Raw genomic sequence first — 15,600 nt, 5'->3', positions numbered from 1 at the left:
TCTGGCCCTAAAAGAAAGAAGGAACAGGTTGATACAAAAGGGGAAGTAGGCTCCTGCAACAGTAACCTATAAGAAAGCACAGTAGTAAGGAAAGAGAAGAGAAGGGGGGCCAGACCGGATCAGGATATACTCTTGCCAAAAAGAGTCGCTGATCCTCTGCGGAGGGGAGACATGAATGGGAGAATAGCCTGTACTGGACCCCCAGTTCTATTGATCCTCCTACTTATCAGCATAAATAAGGGGAGATACAACTGTGTGAAAAATGCTATCATCCTCTGAGTGCAGGACAGTCTCAGACTGCTGTCCTCAGAACACACTCGAATCCGAGCCCCAATTGCATCCACTTTTTATCGTTAACCACCTGTATAGAGGACGGCAAAGTGCATTGGCTATTCGAAAATATAGGGAATTTTTAAACAGAAATTGCTGGGGGAATGCCCTGTGAAAGAAAAATGGATCTGTTCAGAAAGAAAACCGATTAAAGGAGAAGTAAGACACATGGCTTATGAACCAGATTTACCAGACATTGAGACAACTATACACAATTGAAGAGGAAACATGTTAAAGCACTGATTAAAAGACTGGTTAGGAAACGAATTAAATAACTGTCAAGAGACTGTTAAGAGGTTGATGCAGGCTAAACCCTGATCAAAGTTTTAGAGGGGGGAGTTGTTATAGGTAAAAGCTCAGTTAAGTTAAATTAGGATATAGCTCAATTACATTGTATTAATTATGTTATATTAATTGCACTATGTTAAGAGAGGCAGGGGGGGGATTATTAGAATGTTCTAGGAGAAGGGCCCAAGGCCTGGTGGAAGGGCGGTCTGGCGGGGCAAGACGAGGTCAAAGAGGGATTGGATGGAAGATCTGACCAATCATTCGAAGCCCTGCAGAAACGATTGGTCCAGAATGAACGGCGTTAAAGACCAATGAGAAGCCTGGAAATGAACCAATCACCATGCGGATCAAAAATGGACCAATCCTGGACTCAAAGGGGGCTATAAAGGGGGAAGTTGGGTTGGGTCAAGGTTCTTCCTTTTGGATCCTTGTTTTCTGGGGAGAGCTCAGTGCACTTGGGGTAGCGCACTGTTCTGGTTTTGGCTGCTGTGTGGGTGCTTGGGCTTATCCTGGGTACTCCGTTCCTTGCAGCTATTTTAATAAACGAGAACTTCTTTCTCCAGAGAAAGTTTGGCCTTGTTCATATTCATAACTTGATGATAAACAATTGTCTTGGTTTGAAAAGAGAGGTGTCTGCTAAGGAAGGCAGAAGCCTTCTCTGAAATGGAAAATGTCAATCCCCTCCCTTCAAATGATTCTAATTTAGAAATTCAAATGCTCTCAGGGAAAGATATGGGTGTTGTAGTTCGTTTTGAGTTTGTTCTGTTCACCCCCATTGTTCATGTTAAAAGGTCCTGCCCTAACCCAGTTAACTGTCAATCCCCAAACCCCTCCCCAGTTTCTATGGTTATCACATGTATCTTTTTGTTCCCCACCCCCGGCTACCTGCCTGTCACTCGGCACCCCTGCCTCCTTTTCCAGAAGCTTCTGGCCAGGGTGTCGGGTGATTGGCTCAGGGACCGGGGCCCCTCCCTTAGTTGTACATGATTGGTTTTATCGTTATGTCAATCCCCAATGTATCCTTCCCTTCCCTCTCCTGATTTGTTATCCCCTTTCCCTCCCACCTTCTTTAAAACCCGAGGTTTTCCTCACCTGGGGGCTCTCAGTTTTCTGCTCTCATCCCCTGGAACCATTGGGAGTGTTGATCCCTCGGGACCTAATAAACCCGATCATACTAAGAGACTGAGAGACGCCTCTTCTTCCTGAGGCTTGGAGTTTCAGCGGCCTACGTCCCCAAGGCAGATTAGTGCCTTTGGCATGGTACCTAGCTTCGTGTTGGGGAAGCGCCCCTTCGGCTGGAGGCGGGCTGGTCATTCTAGCCTGGGCGTGTTTCTATCGGCCACACCGCTCCATATGGGGATAGGACTGAGCCCGCAGAGCCGGGCAGCGTTTGCTGATGCTCTGAGCCCTTCCTAAAGATCCTGTGCGGGCTGTCTTAGACACCTGGGGCCAGGGATTCCTTCCAAGCTGGGCCACATTGGCTGGGCTGGGGGCGGCCCAGGGGCAGAAGGCAGTGTGTGCAAAGGGCCCTGGGTGGCACGCTGCAGCATGGTCACCGTGCCATGGAACGGAAGCCGGTGTCCAAGGCCCCTTTGTGACACGTGGGAAATAGAAGCTTGCCCGGCTGCTGGCAACACACAACGGGGCACAAGGGGACAGAGCGGTGCCGTGAGGAGCCCCCGCACAGCGCACTCGCTCCCGTCTGACCCGGAGCTTCTCCGCGGCGCTGTTCCTGCAGCTGAGCTCGAGGCCAGAGCACAGGACTCGCTGACCCGTGGCCTTCCTGAGGCTTCTATTCTGCAGCTGCCCTCAAGGGCAGAGCGTGGGACTTGGTGCCCTGGAGCTTTCCCAAGGCATCTCTCCTGCAAGTACCTCCAGGCACAGCCATGGAGCAGAGACCCCCAAGAGTGCCCAAGCTGGCCTGGATGGAGGAGGAGGAGGAGGAAGAAGAAGGCCCTGGAGCTGCCCCAGCCCAGGAGACAGAAGAGGTGGTGCCGTTCCATCCACCGCAGGAGGGTGAGTGGCAGAGCTGGGCTGTAGGGCTGGAGCCTGCAGCCAATTGGCGCCATGCCATGCCATGCCATGCCATGCCATGCCATCCCCTGGGGAAATGCCCATGGACAGGAAGGAAGAGGGGCTGGGCAGACACCCGGCAGTGGCCATGCTCCATCCCCTGGGGCATCCCGGGGCTCTCCCTGCCTGGGCAGCGCAGGGCTGAGCTCTGTTCTCCGGCCTCTCCCGCAGCCCCTCAGCTCTGGCTGCGCTCGCTCTTTGCCAGATGCAGCCCTGGAGCGCACACAAGAGCAGGAATCCAGCCGTGGCCACTTCCGCAGAACAGCGCAGGTACCTGCAGCCACCCCCACCTGGGCTGGGCCTGCTGTCCCTGCTCAGCCCAGCACCGTGTGTGCAGCACTCCATGCAACATCCCCGGCCTCTTGCCCTTCTCCTACAGCTCGTCTGCGACTTTATCCGGAGCATTGGGCAGGAAGAGACCAGCACCATGGGCACTGGGCTCAGAGCTCACTCAGAGCTCCTCAGTCATGAGACCAGTGCCGCCCTGCTGGATTTGCTCCTGGAGAAGGCTGTTGCCAGGCCAGAACAAGTGAGCAGCCTGGGGCCAGGCTTCAACTCCTCCATGAGTCCCGTGGCTTCCCCAGCCACGCCTGCTGGTCCCTGGGAGCCTTTGAGGCCATGGCAGTGCGCTGGCAAGGGAAGCACTTCTCTGGGGACCCTGGGGACATGGCTCCCTCTGGCAGCTTTCCAAGTCTCCCCGTGCCTTCTCCAGGTGCCTGCCATGGTGAGGTCCATTCACCGATGGCTCCTGGCCAATGATTCTGCCCAGCACAGGCTGGATGAGGCCCTGCTGAATGTCACCAGAGCACACCCGGGTGACGCAGTGATGACGCTCCTGCGTGTGGCCCCGTCCTGTGACAGGTATGGGGCCCACCTGCCCAGAGGGCTCAGGCCTCCCCAGCCCATCTCCCTGTACCGCCCGGCCCAGGTGTCTGAGCAACAGAGAGTTCCAGGGCCCTCTGGCTACTGCCTTTCCCAGCCCTGGCACATCAGCCCTCGAGCCTGCTGCCATGCTCCCTTGCCGTCCCTCAGGGGTCTGTCCCCACAGGGCTGGGCTGCCTGGCTGCTGCTGGCCAGGCCCAGTGGGCAGAGGAAGAGCCAGCGGTCAGCCCGGGCCCCTAGGGATGCCCAGGCCACGGTCAGGAGAGCGGGCTCCCATCTCCAGCTTCCAGTGGCTCCTAAATCACCTGCGCAGGGCATGGAAGACACGGCCTCGTCTGTCACGGCTCGGCTGCCTGCCCTGCCGCAGCTCTGTGGAGAGCTGATCCCAGAAGCTCTTTTTGTTGGGCCACCTGAGTCAGGAGGAATTTTCTTTTACTTCAAGAATGTTCTTTTCTTTTCCTTCAAGAATGTTCTTTTTTTTTTTTTCCCTTTACCATGTAAATATAGACTGTGTTCTAATACACAGACTGCCGGGATCTTTCTTTTGCTGCCCCGGGTGCGCAGGGCCTAGGGGAAGAGGGGATAAAGGGTGCTTGTGCTCAGCCAGCTGCCCAGGCGTGCAAGGGGAAGGGCAAGGGGAAATGGCCAGAAGCCCCTTGGCCTTTGGTGGTTCTGCTGAAGCTGCGGCGCTGCTGCCGGGCAGCTTGGCCAGGCTGGGGCAGTGTCGGGTCGGCGGAAGAATTGCAGCACACAATATGCGTGATCAACAAATCTCCAAGTTTATTGATAGCTCACACATATTTATATTGGTGTTAATGAAGCTTATACATATTGCAAAGCTGAGCTCATTATTGGTTAAAACACACATGAATCAACCACACCTACTTCTATGCTCTAATGATTATTTTGTTTCTATGTTTACATTCCTGTGACTATTCTACCTAGGCTATTTCCATTTTTCTGGCAAAAGATTTTCTCCCCCATCTTCATGTTGCAGCAATGTCACCATGACCCTTGTCAGTGATTGGACACTGATTACTTCATCCCCAGCTTGTTTCCCCGAACCTTATCCAACGGGATCACATCAAAGTGGCCTTTCTCAGCTAGCCAATTATCAACAAAGCTCGCCACAGCCACACGGGCTGCTGGCCCGGCAGGGCTCAGCCCGGCCCTTGGCGCACGCTGCCGCCCCAGGGCACGGCTGCCAGAGGGCGGCAGCAGCAATGCCCAGCCCAGGCGGGGCTCCACGGCGCCGGGTCCGGCTGGCGCTGCAGGGGCAGCAGGCGGGGCCGGGGCCGAGCTGCGGCGGGCCGGGCCGGGGAGGGAGCGCGGGCTCGTGGCTCACCCATGAAGCTGATGGCCGCCGCTCGCAGGGACTCCTGTGGGCTCTGCAGGTAGCGCAGGGCCCGGCGCAGGTGCTCGGCCGCTCGGCTCCTGTCCTCTGCCAGCTGCAGAGAGCGGCAGGAGGGAAGGCTTGGCGCGGGCTCAGCCCCTGGGCCGGGCGCTGCCTGCGCCCAGCCCCGGCCTCCCCTGCCCGCACAGCCCTGAGGCGCGGCCAGCAGCCGCCGGCCAAGGGCTCCCGAGGGGAGGGGGCAGCGGGCCGGCTGCTGCCCGGGGAGCCGCGGTGCCGCCCCGCAGCCCCGCCGGGCCGGGGCTCCACGGGCACCCGGCTGGGGCCCACGGGAGCCTGGAGAGGAGCCCGCGCGGCCTCTGGCTGCCGCAGCGGGCAGGGGCACAGCTGCCCGGCCCGCACACTGAGCGCCGCCCGCAGGGGCCTTCTCCAGCCTGAGCCTGGGCCTTGCAGGCCCTCCTTACCAGGCACTCGCTGAACTTCCACAGTTTCTGCTCCTTCACCAGCTTCTTGAGATCCCTCCTCTTCATCAACTTGACCGCACAAAGCAGCGCTTCCTGAGAAGCCTGGAGAGCAGCAGGGACACGGAGATGGCCCCACAGCCCAGGGCACGGCACCTGCGTCCCCGTGCCATGGCCTGGAGGAGGCTGCGATCCAGCAGGCGCAGGGCAGGAGGCAGCCGAGCCCCCTGCCAGGGGAACAGCAGCAGCCCACGAGTCCTCACCTCTGCCACACGCTGATTCTCATCATGGCAGTGGAAGAAGAGTGCAAGCAGGCTCTGTTGCACAGGGCTTTCCAAAGGGTTTTCTCTCTCTTCCAAATACTCCATCATGTCTCGGAAGAGTTTGATGGAGAGCAGCTGGACCTGGCTATTATCCTGTAGGAAAAAAAAAAGGAAAAACTACCTCAGCATTGGCTCCTGCAGGCCCCCCTGGGCACAGGGCTGGAAATGCACAGGGCACACAGTTTCCAGGCAGCAGCCAGCGGCTGTGGCTGGGGGCACAGAGCCTTACGTGGTCAAAGAGTGGCAGGAGCGCCTCAGCCAGCTGCAGGGCAATGGGGGTTGACATCAGAATGTGTGATTTGTGCAGGAATAGAAAGCTGAGTGTGATGAGGGTCATGCCAGCTATCTCTGCATCATTGTCGCACAGTAGGTCCATGAGGCATTGGGTCAGGCTCCACATTCTTTCGGCCTGTGCGGAACACAAGTCTGTGGAAGGCCATCCTGCTGCCACAGGGCCCAGAGGCCAAAGGCCTGTCCTGAAGCACGCGGGCAGCTGAAGCGGGAGGCAGGAGAGCTGGGAGCAGCTGCCCCAGCACCCCAGCGCCCAGGCCAGGCCAAGTGACTGCGTTCCCAGCGCAGCTTCAGCCACCGCCCCCTTCTCACCATTGAGGGATCATCAATGAGCTCCAGCAGGGCCCTGAGCGCCAGGCGACGCCTCTCCCTGCACTCGCTCTGCAGGTACCTTGAAGAGACCTTCACAACACTGTCACCACATTCACTGGCATCCAGGCACTCGAGGCGCTGAAAGGCACAGGCCAGTGATGGGGGAGCCGGCCGGCAGGAGCCCGGAGCTGCACAGGGCTGGGCCCAGGCAGCAGCAGCAGCAGCAGCAGCAGCAGCAGCAGCAGCACAGGGCGCGGGCACCGTCCCAGGCGGCTGCGGCTCCCAGAGGGCAGAGAGCTGGGAGGCAGCTCAGCCAGGCAGCGCTGCACACCCGGCTCACCTCCACAAGGAACGCCAGGGTGGGCAGATCCCAGTGTGGCTCCGGTGTGCTGAGCAGCCAGAGGAGGTGGAGTGCAATACTGGAGCTGAACCGAAGACAAGCATGGCGCATCTCCCTAGGAGGGCGAAAAAGGGACCAGGAACCTGAGCAAATCTCTCCAAGGACAGGCTCGCAGAGCCTGCTGGTCTTTCACCACCATCCTGCAAGGTGACCTGGGCCCTTTAGGAGGTGTCTCCTCCTGTGCTCTCTCCCCTCCCAGCCTTTTCCAGTCTTCTTGGGCCGACCCTCGGTGACAAGGCCCTGTGTCCCAGGGCCACGGGGACTGTGTGGGACAGCCCGGGCACAGGGCACAAATGCTGGGAGCAATGGGGAGAAGGGGAGTCTCACCTGGCCAGCAGACCCACGGCATAGTGGCGGGTGTCAGCACAGAGCAGCGTGTCCCAGCCACGCTTGCGTTCCACTGACACCACCACCTCCTTGTACTGCTTTCGGCAGAGCAGGGACTTCAGGGTCTGCACTGCAAACCTGTGTGCACAGCAAAGGCCAGGTCACCCTGGCAGCACTGGCTCCTTGGCAGGCCACGTGGCAGGGACAGGAGGACTGGCATGGAGCACCTGTTGGGGCTGGTGGCAAGGCCGTGCTCTTGCAGGCATTCCTTCCAGAAGGCATCGACCTCCTCTGGCATCTCTTCTGTGCTGAAGAACACTTGGAAGAGCAGATGCACAAATAGCTGGGGGAAATACGACATCACTACACGTGGCGCATGGGGCTCCTGGAGCATCTTCCACATCACCACGGTTACCTGCAAGGGACAAAGCCCCCCGAGACAGCGCTCAGTGCCCAGGTGTCCCTGGGGCAGGGCCCGAGCAGGGCAGGGAGAGGCCCGCAGAGACCTTGGCAGGGGGAGCACGGGGCCTGGTGGGCCTGAAGCTGTCCCTGGGCCAGGTTTCAGGCCAGCGCCTGAGGCAGGGAGATGCAGTGGGGGAAGGAGGATGGAGAGCTGCTGGAGAGGCGGCCTTGGGGCCAGCAAAGGCCACTTGCAGAAACTCACAGCCAGGCCAAAGACACCCGTTTTGTCCCCATGGGAGGTGCACGTGCTGCGCTCTGGCCAGCTCCCCAGCACATCCAGGAGGATCAGCAGCACTGGCTCTGCAGTCCTGGACGAGTACATGATGGTCTTCCACATGGAGATGGCAGCTCTGAGGGGTTAGAGCTCTGTCTCAGGGGGGTCTCAGACACAGCACCGTGGCCTGGGCATCCCTAGGGGCCCGGGCTGACCGCCGGCTCTTCCTCTGCCCACTGGGCCTGGCCGGCAGCAGCCAGGCAGCCCAGCCCTGTGGGGACAGGCCCCTGAGGGACGGCAAGGGAGCATGGCAGCAGGCTCGGGGGCTGACATGCCAGGGCTGGGAACGGCAGCAGCCAGAGGGCCCTGGAACTCTCTGTTGCTCAGACACCTGGGCCAGGCGGTACAGGGTGATGGGCTGGGGAGGCCTGAGCCCTCTGGGCAGGTGGGCCCCATACCTGTCACAGGACGGGGCTGCAACAGGAGCGTCACCACTGCCTCACCCGGGTGTGCTCTGGTGACATTCAGCAGGGCCTTGTCCAGCCTGTGCTGGGCAGAATCATTGGCCAGGAGCCATCGGTGAATGGACTTCACCATGGCGGGCACCTGGAGAAGGCACGGGGAGACTTGGAAAGCTGCCAGAGGGAGCCATGTGCCCAGGGTCCCCAGAGAAGTGCTTCCCTTGCCAGCGCACTGCCATGGCTGCAAAGGCTCCCAGGGACCAGCAGGCATGGCTGGGGAAGCCACGGGACTCATGGGGGAATTGAAGCCTGGCCCCAGGCTGCTCACTTGTTCTGGCCTGGCAACACCCTTCTCCAGGAGCAAATCCAGCAGGGCGGCACTGGTCTCATGACTGAGGAGCTCTGAGTGAGCTCTGAGCCCAGTGCCCATGGTGCTGGTCTCTACCTGCCCAATGCTCCGGATAAAGTCGCAGATGAGCTGTAGGAGCTGTAGGAGCATGGCATGGCATGGCATGGCATGGCATGGCATGGCATGGCATGGCATGGCGCCAATTGGCTGCAGGCTCCAGCCCTGCAGCCCAGCTCTGCCACTCACCCTCCTGCGGTGGAGGGAACGGCACCACCTCTTCTGTCTCCTGGGCTGGGGCAGCTCCAGGGCCTTCTTCTTCCTCCTCCTCCTCCTCCATCCAGGCCAGCTTGGGCACTCTTGGGGGTCTCTGCTCCATGGCTGTGCCTGGAGCTACTTGCAGGAGAGATGCCTTGGGAAAGCTCCAGGGCACCAAGTCCCTTGAGGGCAGCTGCAGAATAGAAGCCTCAGGAAGGCCACGGGTCAGCGAGTCCTGTGCTCTGGCCTCGAGCTCAGCTGCAGGAACAGCGCCGCGGAGAAGCTCCGGGTCAGACGGGAACGAGTGCGCTGTGCGGGGGCTCCTCACGGCACCGCTCTGTCCCCTTGTGCCCCGTTGCGTGTTGCCAGCAGCCGGGCAAGCTTCTATTTCCCACGTGTCACAAAGGGGCCTTGGACACCGGCTTCTGTTCCATGGCACAGTGACCGTGCTGCAGCGTGCCACCCTGGGCCCTTGCACACACTGCCTTGCTGTGATCTTGTTGATGACGTCTGTAGGAATCTGATGCCGTCCATCTTGCCACTTCACTCCCAGGAACTGAATCTCATCAGCTGGTCCCTTTGCTTTGCTCTTTTTAATGGCAAAACCAGCTCCCAGGAGGATTTGGATGATTTCCTTTCCTTTCTCAAACACTTCCGCAGCTGTCTTCCCCCACACAATGATGTCATCAATATACTGCAGATGTTCTGGAGCCTCACCCCTTTCCAGTGCAGTCTGGATCAGTCCATGGCAGATGGTGGGACTGTGCTTCCATCCCTGGGGCAGTCGCTTCCAGGTGTACTGCACTCCCCTCCACGTGAAAGCAAACTGAGGCCTGCATTCTGCTGCCAGAGGAATGGAGAAAAATGCATTGGCAATGTCTATAGTGGCATACCACCTCGCTGCCTTGGACTCAAGCTCCTACTGGAGCTCTAATATGTCTGGCACGGCAGCGCTCAGTGGTGGAGTCACCTCATTCAATGCACGGTAGTCCACAGTCAATCTCCATTCTCCTTCAGATTTTCGCACAGGCCAAATGGGGCTGTTGAAGGGTGAGTGGGTCTTGCTGACCACCCCTTGGCTCTCCAGCTCTCGGATCATCTTATGGATGGGGATCACAGCATCTCGAGTGGTTCTATACTGTTGTCGATGCACTGTGGAAGTGGCAATTGGCACCCGTTGCTCTTCTCCCATCAGACATCCTACTGCAGATGTCTGACAGCCCAGGCAAGGTGTTCAATTGCTGGATGCCCTCTGTCTCTACAGCAGCTATCCCAAATACCCACTTGAGTCCTTTTGGGTCTTTGAAATACCCACTTCGAAGGTAGTCTATGCCCAAAATACATGGGGCCTCTGGGCCAGTCACAATAGGATGTTTCTTCCACTCATTCCCAGTCAGGCTCACATCAGCTTCCACCAAAGTGAAATCCTGGGATCCTCCTGTCACACCAGCAATAGAAACAGACTCTGTCCCCACATGTCTCGATGGGATGAATGTACATTGAGCACCAGTATCAACCAAAGCTTTATACTCTTGTGGTTCCAATGTGCCAGGCCAACGAATCCACACAGACCAGAAAACACGATTTTCCCTGGCCTCCACCTGCCTAGAGGCAGGGCCCCTCTAAGCCTGGTTATCCTTCTTTCCCTGGGCATATGTCTTGGAGGTTCCTTCAAGGGGATTGGACATGTCATCATCATCATCATACCTGGCAGTTCAGCTACGGGCAACTGGAGCTGCTTTCCTTTTGGCGTAACTCTCTCTTTCAGCCCTGCCTTCCTTCAATTCATGGACCCGTTGGGCCAGAGCAGCAGTAGATTTTCCATCCCATCTCCTCATGTTTTCTCCACAGTCACGCAGGTAGAACCACAGCTCTGTTCGTGGGGTGTACCTTCTCTGGCCATCTGGGGAACGTCTGCCTTGGATACCAGAACCTCTGATCTGTACTGCCGAGATTTGGAGAAGGTCTTCTTTAATCTCCTCTCTGAGCTTCTTATGATTCTCCTCTATCTTATCCTCTAAGTTCTGCAGACGTGTTTCTACCGCTGCAATTCTGGCATGTGTTGGGCCATGCACAGCATCTGCATGTGCTCGGAGCTTCCTTGCCATATCCAGCACAGTCTCATCCCTCTCATCCCGCTTCATTATGGCTAGGGCAGAAGCATATTCGTGTGGCCCAAGTTGCACAAGTTTTCGCCACATCACAGACGTGCATGGCACCAGTTCTGGGTTCCTAGTTGTCACATCATCTGAGAAGATAATCTCTGCCACTGCCATCTCTCTCAGGCGTTGGATCCCTTGCTCTATGGTCTTCCACTGTGTTTGTTGCATAGAAAGGTCATCTGCACACAGGTATCTTTGTGCAACACTTTCCAAGACCCGTGCCCAGAGGCTGTGAGGGTTTGCCCCCCTCATCATTCCTTGGTCAATGACAGGATCATGTGATAGGGATCCCAAATGCCTCGTTTCTGTGCCATCCAGAATTGTAGCCTCACCTGCAGCATCCCAGAGACGGACTAACCAACGAATTATGGATTCATCAGGTCGTCGGGTGTAATCCTTCCGTAAGCCACGAAGGTCCTTCAGGGAAAAAGACTCAGTATTTGCATCTGATCTTGCACCTGCTGCTTTGACTCCTGATTTTATGTCAGGAGGCATTGAGGTTCCTTCTCCTGCATCATCATCATCATCATCATCCACTGGTCGATTGGTCTTGTCTGTGCATTTCCCGCTTCTAGTACTGGTAGCAACAGCCATTGGTTTAGCTGCTGGCTTAGGCTCACTATCTGGTTTGGCTGCTGGCTTTGAGCCTGTGGTGTTGGCTGCAGCCTGAGTGACTGGGATAGCTGCTGATTTATCTCCCTGCCCCCCTGCCTCTGTCTGCTGTCCTACAGTCTCCAACAGAGTGCAATAAGCATATGCCAGGGCCCAGCTCACTGCAGTGCCCTTTCTCTCCTTAGGCTCATCCTGGTATTTCTCTTTCAAATATTTCCCCACCTCAACTGGGTTCTGAATTTGTTTATGGGGAAAATCCCAGACTATAGGGTCAGAGAATTCCTTCAGGATTTGGCCCATATCCTCCCATTTCCCACACCCCTCAGGATGTTCCACGCCTGGCTCTACTCCTGAGTCAGGGGCCTCATCAGTCTGTCTAGAAATCTCAGCCCTCACTCTGGAGAAACAGCAGACTGTATAGAGGAAGGTTACCAGACTGAATACAAGAAAGATGGTTTCTTTAACATGCAGGGGAAACTGAACATCCTTTACTACTGATGCAACCGATTCATAGGAGAAGAAGGAAAGCAAAGGCTGAAAAGCCTCATTCCCTGCTGCTCCTCCTCTAACAAACTGGACGAATAACCATAGCCAAGAACCATTCATACCTGGAGCAGACCCCAACATGTTTATAAACTTCTTGCACATCATTGCCATCAAGCCCAGCAGGATAGCTATTCTGGTCACTGCCCCTCTACTGTAAAAACTACGTATGAGGGACAATACTAGAACTATTTCAGGATAGGAAAATAAACCTAGGGACCACAGAGGTATTAAAATCTCGAAAAACCCTAGGGACCAGAAGCACATGCAAGCCTTCACCCCAACACTCATCATGAATTCAAAAAGCATGACTATTAACTGCTTCAAACAAACAGAGAGTAATGGCAACCAAAATACACTCAAAACAGGGTTTTTCCACTCTGTCTCTCTCTCGCCCCACATTGGGCGCCAAGATTTTGTCGTGGTTTAGGGCAAATTTGGAGGAGAATTTCCAAATGAGGGCCTCTCCAGTAAGCAAACCCACACGGTCCCTCCCCCCAACTGGTTCGGGAAGGATTCCTCGGAGAGGAGTGGAAAAAACCTGTTTATTTAACAGGCACAGCACCCCCCAGCACACAAAATGAACAATACCGGATGGCAACACTGAAAAAAGATGACAAATTCAGAAAGTCTCTCTTGGGGGTGGTCACTCTGTTCTCAGTCCCTCCGGCGCTGGGGCTGCTGCTGCAGGCCAGAAGGTGCAGGATTTTGGTGTTTCCCAGGTCCCAGTCCGGAGCAGGTTCGAAATGGTCAGAAAAAGGAAAGGAGAAACAGTCCAGGAAGAAATTTGGACAGTTTAGCTAAACTAGCTAATGAACAAAAGCAAGCAGAAGCGAAGCAAGCAAGAGCAAGAGAGAGCAAAGCGAAAAGCAAAAGCAGAAAAAGCAAAAGCTGCAGTCTCTGTGTCCCGCCAGGCTGATAAAAAAACCAAAACAAAACTTTCCCTCTTCAGAGCCAGTCTTAAAGGTACAGAACATAATATCCAACATTCACAGAACACATGAATGGGGATACAAGCATCATAATGTCACCCTAGGACAAAAGGTTATTACGGCCGTGTGCATCTTGGCACTCAGCCAGGAGCACCCTGTTACCTTCGGGGATCCCCTGAAATACCTTTCCCCTTACATCAGCTTGGTGCATATTCATAGAGCCTCATGCATATCCATAAACTACTTTACATATTCCAGGACTGATTTTACATGGCCCCTCCTTGGGTCTGCCTTTTCAGAGCATGTGTGTTTCTTCGCTGTGGTTTTGGCTCCTTCTCTTTATCACCTCCAGGTTTTGGGCCTTGGTGCACTCTGCCTTCAGACGGGGAGTGCTGATAGTTGGCAGATCTGTACAGGTGTCCTCATCCTGTGGGCATTGGATGTTATCCCACCCAAGCAGGCAGTTTAACACAAGCACACTTCTATCAGCTATTTCACTACAATGTCTAAGCTCAATTAACAACAGAAATAAAAACTACATCTTTAGAACAAAGCTATTTTAACACCACACATATAAAATCCATTTTAATATTTGCAAAAAGCCAATATCATGATATTTATCTATAACAGGGTGAAGGAGCCCTGGCCCAGGATCTGGCCCTGGGGGACACGGGGACGCTGCCGGGGGGTCCCTGTCCCCCTGTGCCACCCCCAGGGCCCCGGCCCCTGTCCCCGTGTCAGGCTCTGGGGTCGATCTCGTGGAACATCCTCTGGGGGAGGCTGTGGGGCCGGGGCCGGGGGGACCCGGGGGGACAGGGGACCCCGCTGTGCACGAGCAGGGTTGGACTGCTCTGGGGGGAACTGTGAGGGGGCCGGGGCAGAGTGACCTCCCCAGGGACCTCACACAGCCCCCGTGATGTCACACAGGCTACCTGATGTCACACAGACCCTGTGATGTCACAGTTCCAGCTGTGATGTCACACAACCTTCTTATGATGCCATTCAGCTGCTATGTGATGTCTCACAGCAAATTTGTGATGTCACAGTCACCCTGTGATGTCACAGCCTTCTCTGTGGCATCACACAGCTGCTCTGGGACTCTGTGTCACAACCCACATTGTGATGTCCCAGAGCCACCTTCTGTGATGTCACAGCTAGCTCTGTGCTGTCACAACCCCCTCAGTGCTGTCACACAGCCCACTCTGTGCTGTCACACAGCCCCTTGCTGCCATCCCAGCTGCTCTGTGCCTCTGGGACACAGCCCCAGAGGTGCTGCTGTGACACAGCCCCCGCGGGGACATGCCACAGCCCCGGCCAGTGTTGAGCCCCTGTGAGCTCTGTCTGTGCCCTGCTCGTGTCCCTGAGGGGCCCTGGCAGTGCCCCAGCCCTGCTGGGCTGTGCACAGGAGCTGCTCCTGGCCAGAGCTGTCTCTCTGCAGCTCTGCTGCCCTTGCCAGGAGCTGCCTCTGGGCCAGGAGCCCGGCCCAGCTCAGCAGCACAGACACAGCACAAGGACTTTAATCACCCTCTGGGCCTTTGCTGCTCTTTGCATCACACCCAGTCCCTCAGAGTGGGCTCAAAGACTTCTCAAGAGCTCCAAGTGAGATTGAAATACTGAAGTTTCTTGTACTTTAAAGAGATCCCTGTGAGGGACAGGACTGAGAAAGTGTCCCCGGGTTCCAGGGAGAGCAGAACACTGGAGGCACTGATGGCAGCTGGGGACAAACAAGGCAAAGGTGTCTCTGGTGCTGAGCAAACCTGGATTTGTTTCAGGAATGCAAAGGGCCAAGGCCTGAGCCCCAGCCCCTGGCCAGGCAGATCCTGTCCCTCCCTCCTTGCTCAGGGCTCTTCCCGGGATGGGCACTGGCATGTGGGGATGGGCAATGCCAAGGGCAGGAGCGTGGGGCAGCCCCTGCCAGGCTGCTGAGCAAGGACAAGGAGGCAATGAGGCCCCAGGCCTGCAAGGGTCACTTGTCCCCTCCTGGCTCAGGCCCAGGGCCAGCAGCCATGGCCAAAGCGCTGCCCAGGTTGGCTCTGTCAGGGCTGTCTTGCAGCTGCTGCCCATCCCTGTGCCCTGTGCAGCCCAGGCTGTCCCACGGTGTCCCTGCCCTGGCCTCTGTCCCTGCAGGCTCTTGGCATCCCCTGGCTGCCCCACCTGGCTGGGCCCTTCCTTTGCTGACAGCTCTGCCTCCTGCCTGCCCCTGCCTGCCCACACAAAGCCTGGGGCTGCTCCAGGCTCCTGCTGGGGACGTGCTGCACCACAGCCCTGCCCTGACAGGGAAATTCCTTTCTCCTGGAGCCACTCTGGGCCTCCCCATCTGCCCTTGGCGTTAATTCTTTCTCTCTCTGGCTGTTTTCCACTATGTCAAAAGGATCCACCATCCCTGAAATTGCTCTTTAAACATTCTCATGGCTCTGCTCCACTCTCCTCAGGCTCCACCCCACTGAGCACAGAGCTCCTTTGTCCCTATACAGTGCTCATGGGCCCAAGGCCTCTAAACCCCTCTTTGGGACGTCTCTGGGCCCTCTCCAAGGTGTTTCCAAATGAAAACATTCAGCTCAGAGTCTAAAGA

At 56.6% G+C, this 15,600-nt stretch overlaps 2 protein-coding genes across 2 annotated transcripts in view; one reads left to right on the top strand and one right to left on the bottom strand.

Annotated features, from left to right (window-relative positions):
- The first annotated feature begins 2,504 nt into the window (after positions 1-2,504).
- Positions 2,505-4,144, top strand: LOC118701411 (uncharacterized). Its single transcript, XM_036406027.1, has 4 exons — positions 2,505-2,634; positions 2,897-2,961; positions 3,071-3,603; positions 4,138-4,144. Exons 1-4 carry the CDS (start codon positions 2,505-2,507, stop codon positions 4,142-4,144), a joined length of 735 nt encoding a protein of 244 aa, XP_036261920.1.
- A 589-nt stretch (positions 4,145-4,733) lies between these two features.
- LOC118701410 (uncharacterized) overlaps positions 4,734-15,600 on the bottom strand; it is a 36,984-nt gene continuing 26,117 nt past the window's right edge. Inside the window, exons 3-11 of the mRNA XM_036406026.1 lie at positions 7,266-7,453; positions 7,039-7,176; positions 6,652-6,766; positions 6,312-6,449; positions 5,938-6,117; positions 5,649-5,801; positions 5,389-5,490; positions 4,919-5,021; positions 4,734-4,774 (exon numbers count right to left, since the gene is read on the bottom strand). Coding sequence (XP_036261919.1) covers positions 4,734-4,774; positions 4,919-5,021; positions 5,389-5,490; positions 5,649-5,801; positions 5,938-6,117; positions 6,312-6,449; positions 6,652-6,766; positions 7,039-7,176; positions 7,266-7,441 — 1,146 coding nt within the window. The 5' untranslated portion in view covers positions 7,442-7,453. The remainder of the gene's footprint in view (positions 4,775-4,918; positions 5,022-5,388; positions 5,491-5,648; positions 5,802-5,937; positions 6,118-6,311; positions 6,450-6,651; positions 6,767-7,038; positions 7,177-7,265; positions 7,454-15,600) is intronic.

The sequence above is a fragment of the Molothrus ater genome, unplaced genomic scaffold, assembly GCF_012460135.2.
Source record: "Molothrus ater isolate BHLD 08-10-18 breed brown headed cowbird unplaced genomic scaffold, BPBGC_Mater_1.1 matUn_MA656, whole genome shotgun sequence".
NCBI lineage: Eukaryota > Metazoa > Chordata > Aves > Passeriformes > Icteridae > Molothrus > Molothrus ater.
The sequence above is the reverse complement of the archived record's forward strand: the minus strand, read 5'-3'. Positions and strand labels throughout refer to the sequence as shown.

Coding starts and splice junctions, on each gene's coding strand:
- LOC118701411 (XM_036406027.1), top strand. CDS start 2,505: ATGGAGCAGAGACCCCCAAGAGTGCCCAAGCTGGCCTGGATGGAGGAG. Junction 2,635..2,896: donor GTTCCATCCACCGCAGGAGG/GTGAGTGGCAGA, acceptor GCTCTTTGCCAG/ATGCAGCCCTGGAGCGCACA. Junction 2,962..3,070: donor ACTTCCGCAGAACAGCGCAG/GTACCTGCAGCC, acceptor CTTCTCCTACAG/CTCGTCTGCGACTTTATCCG.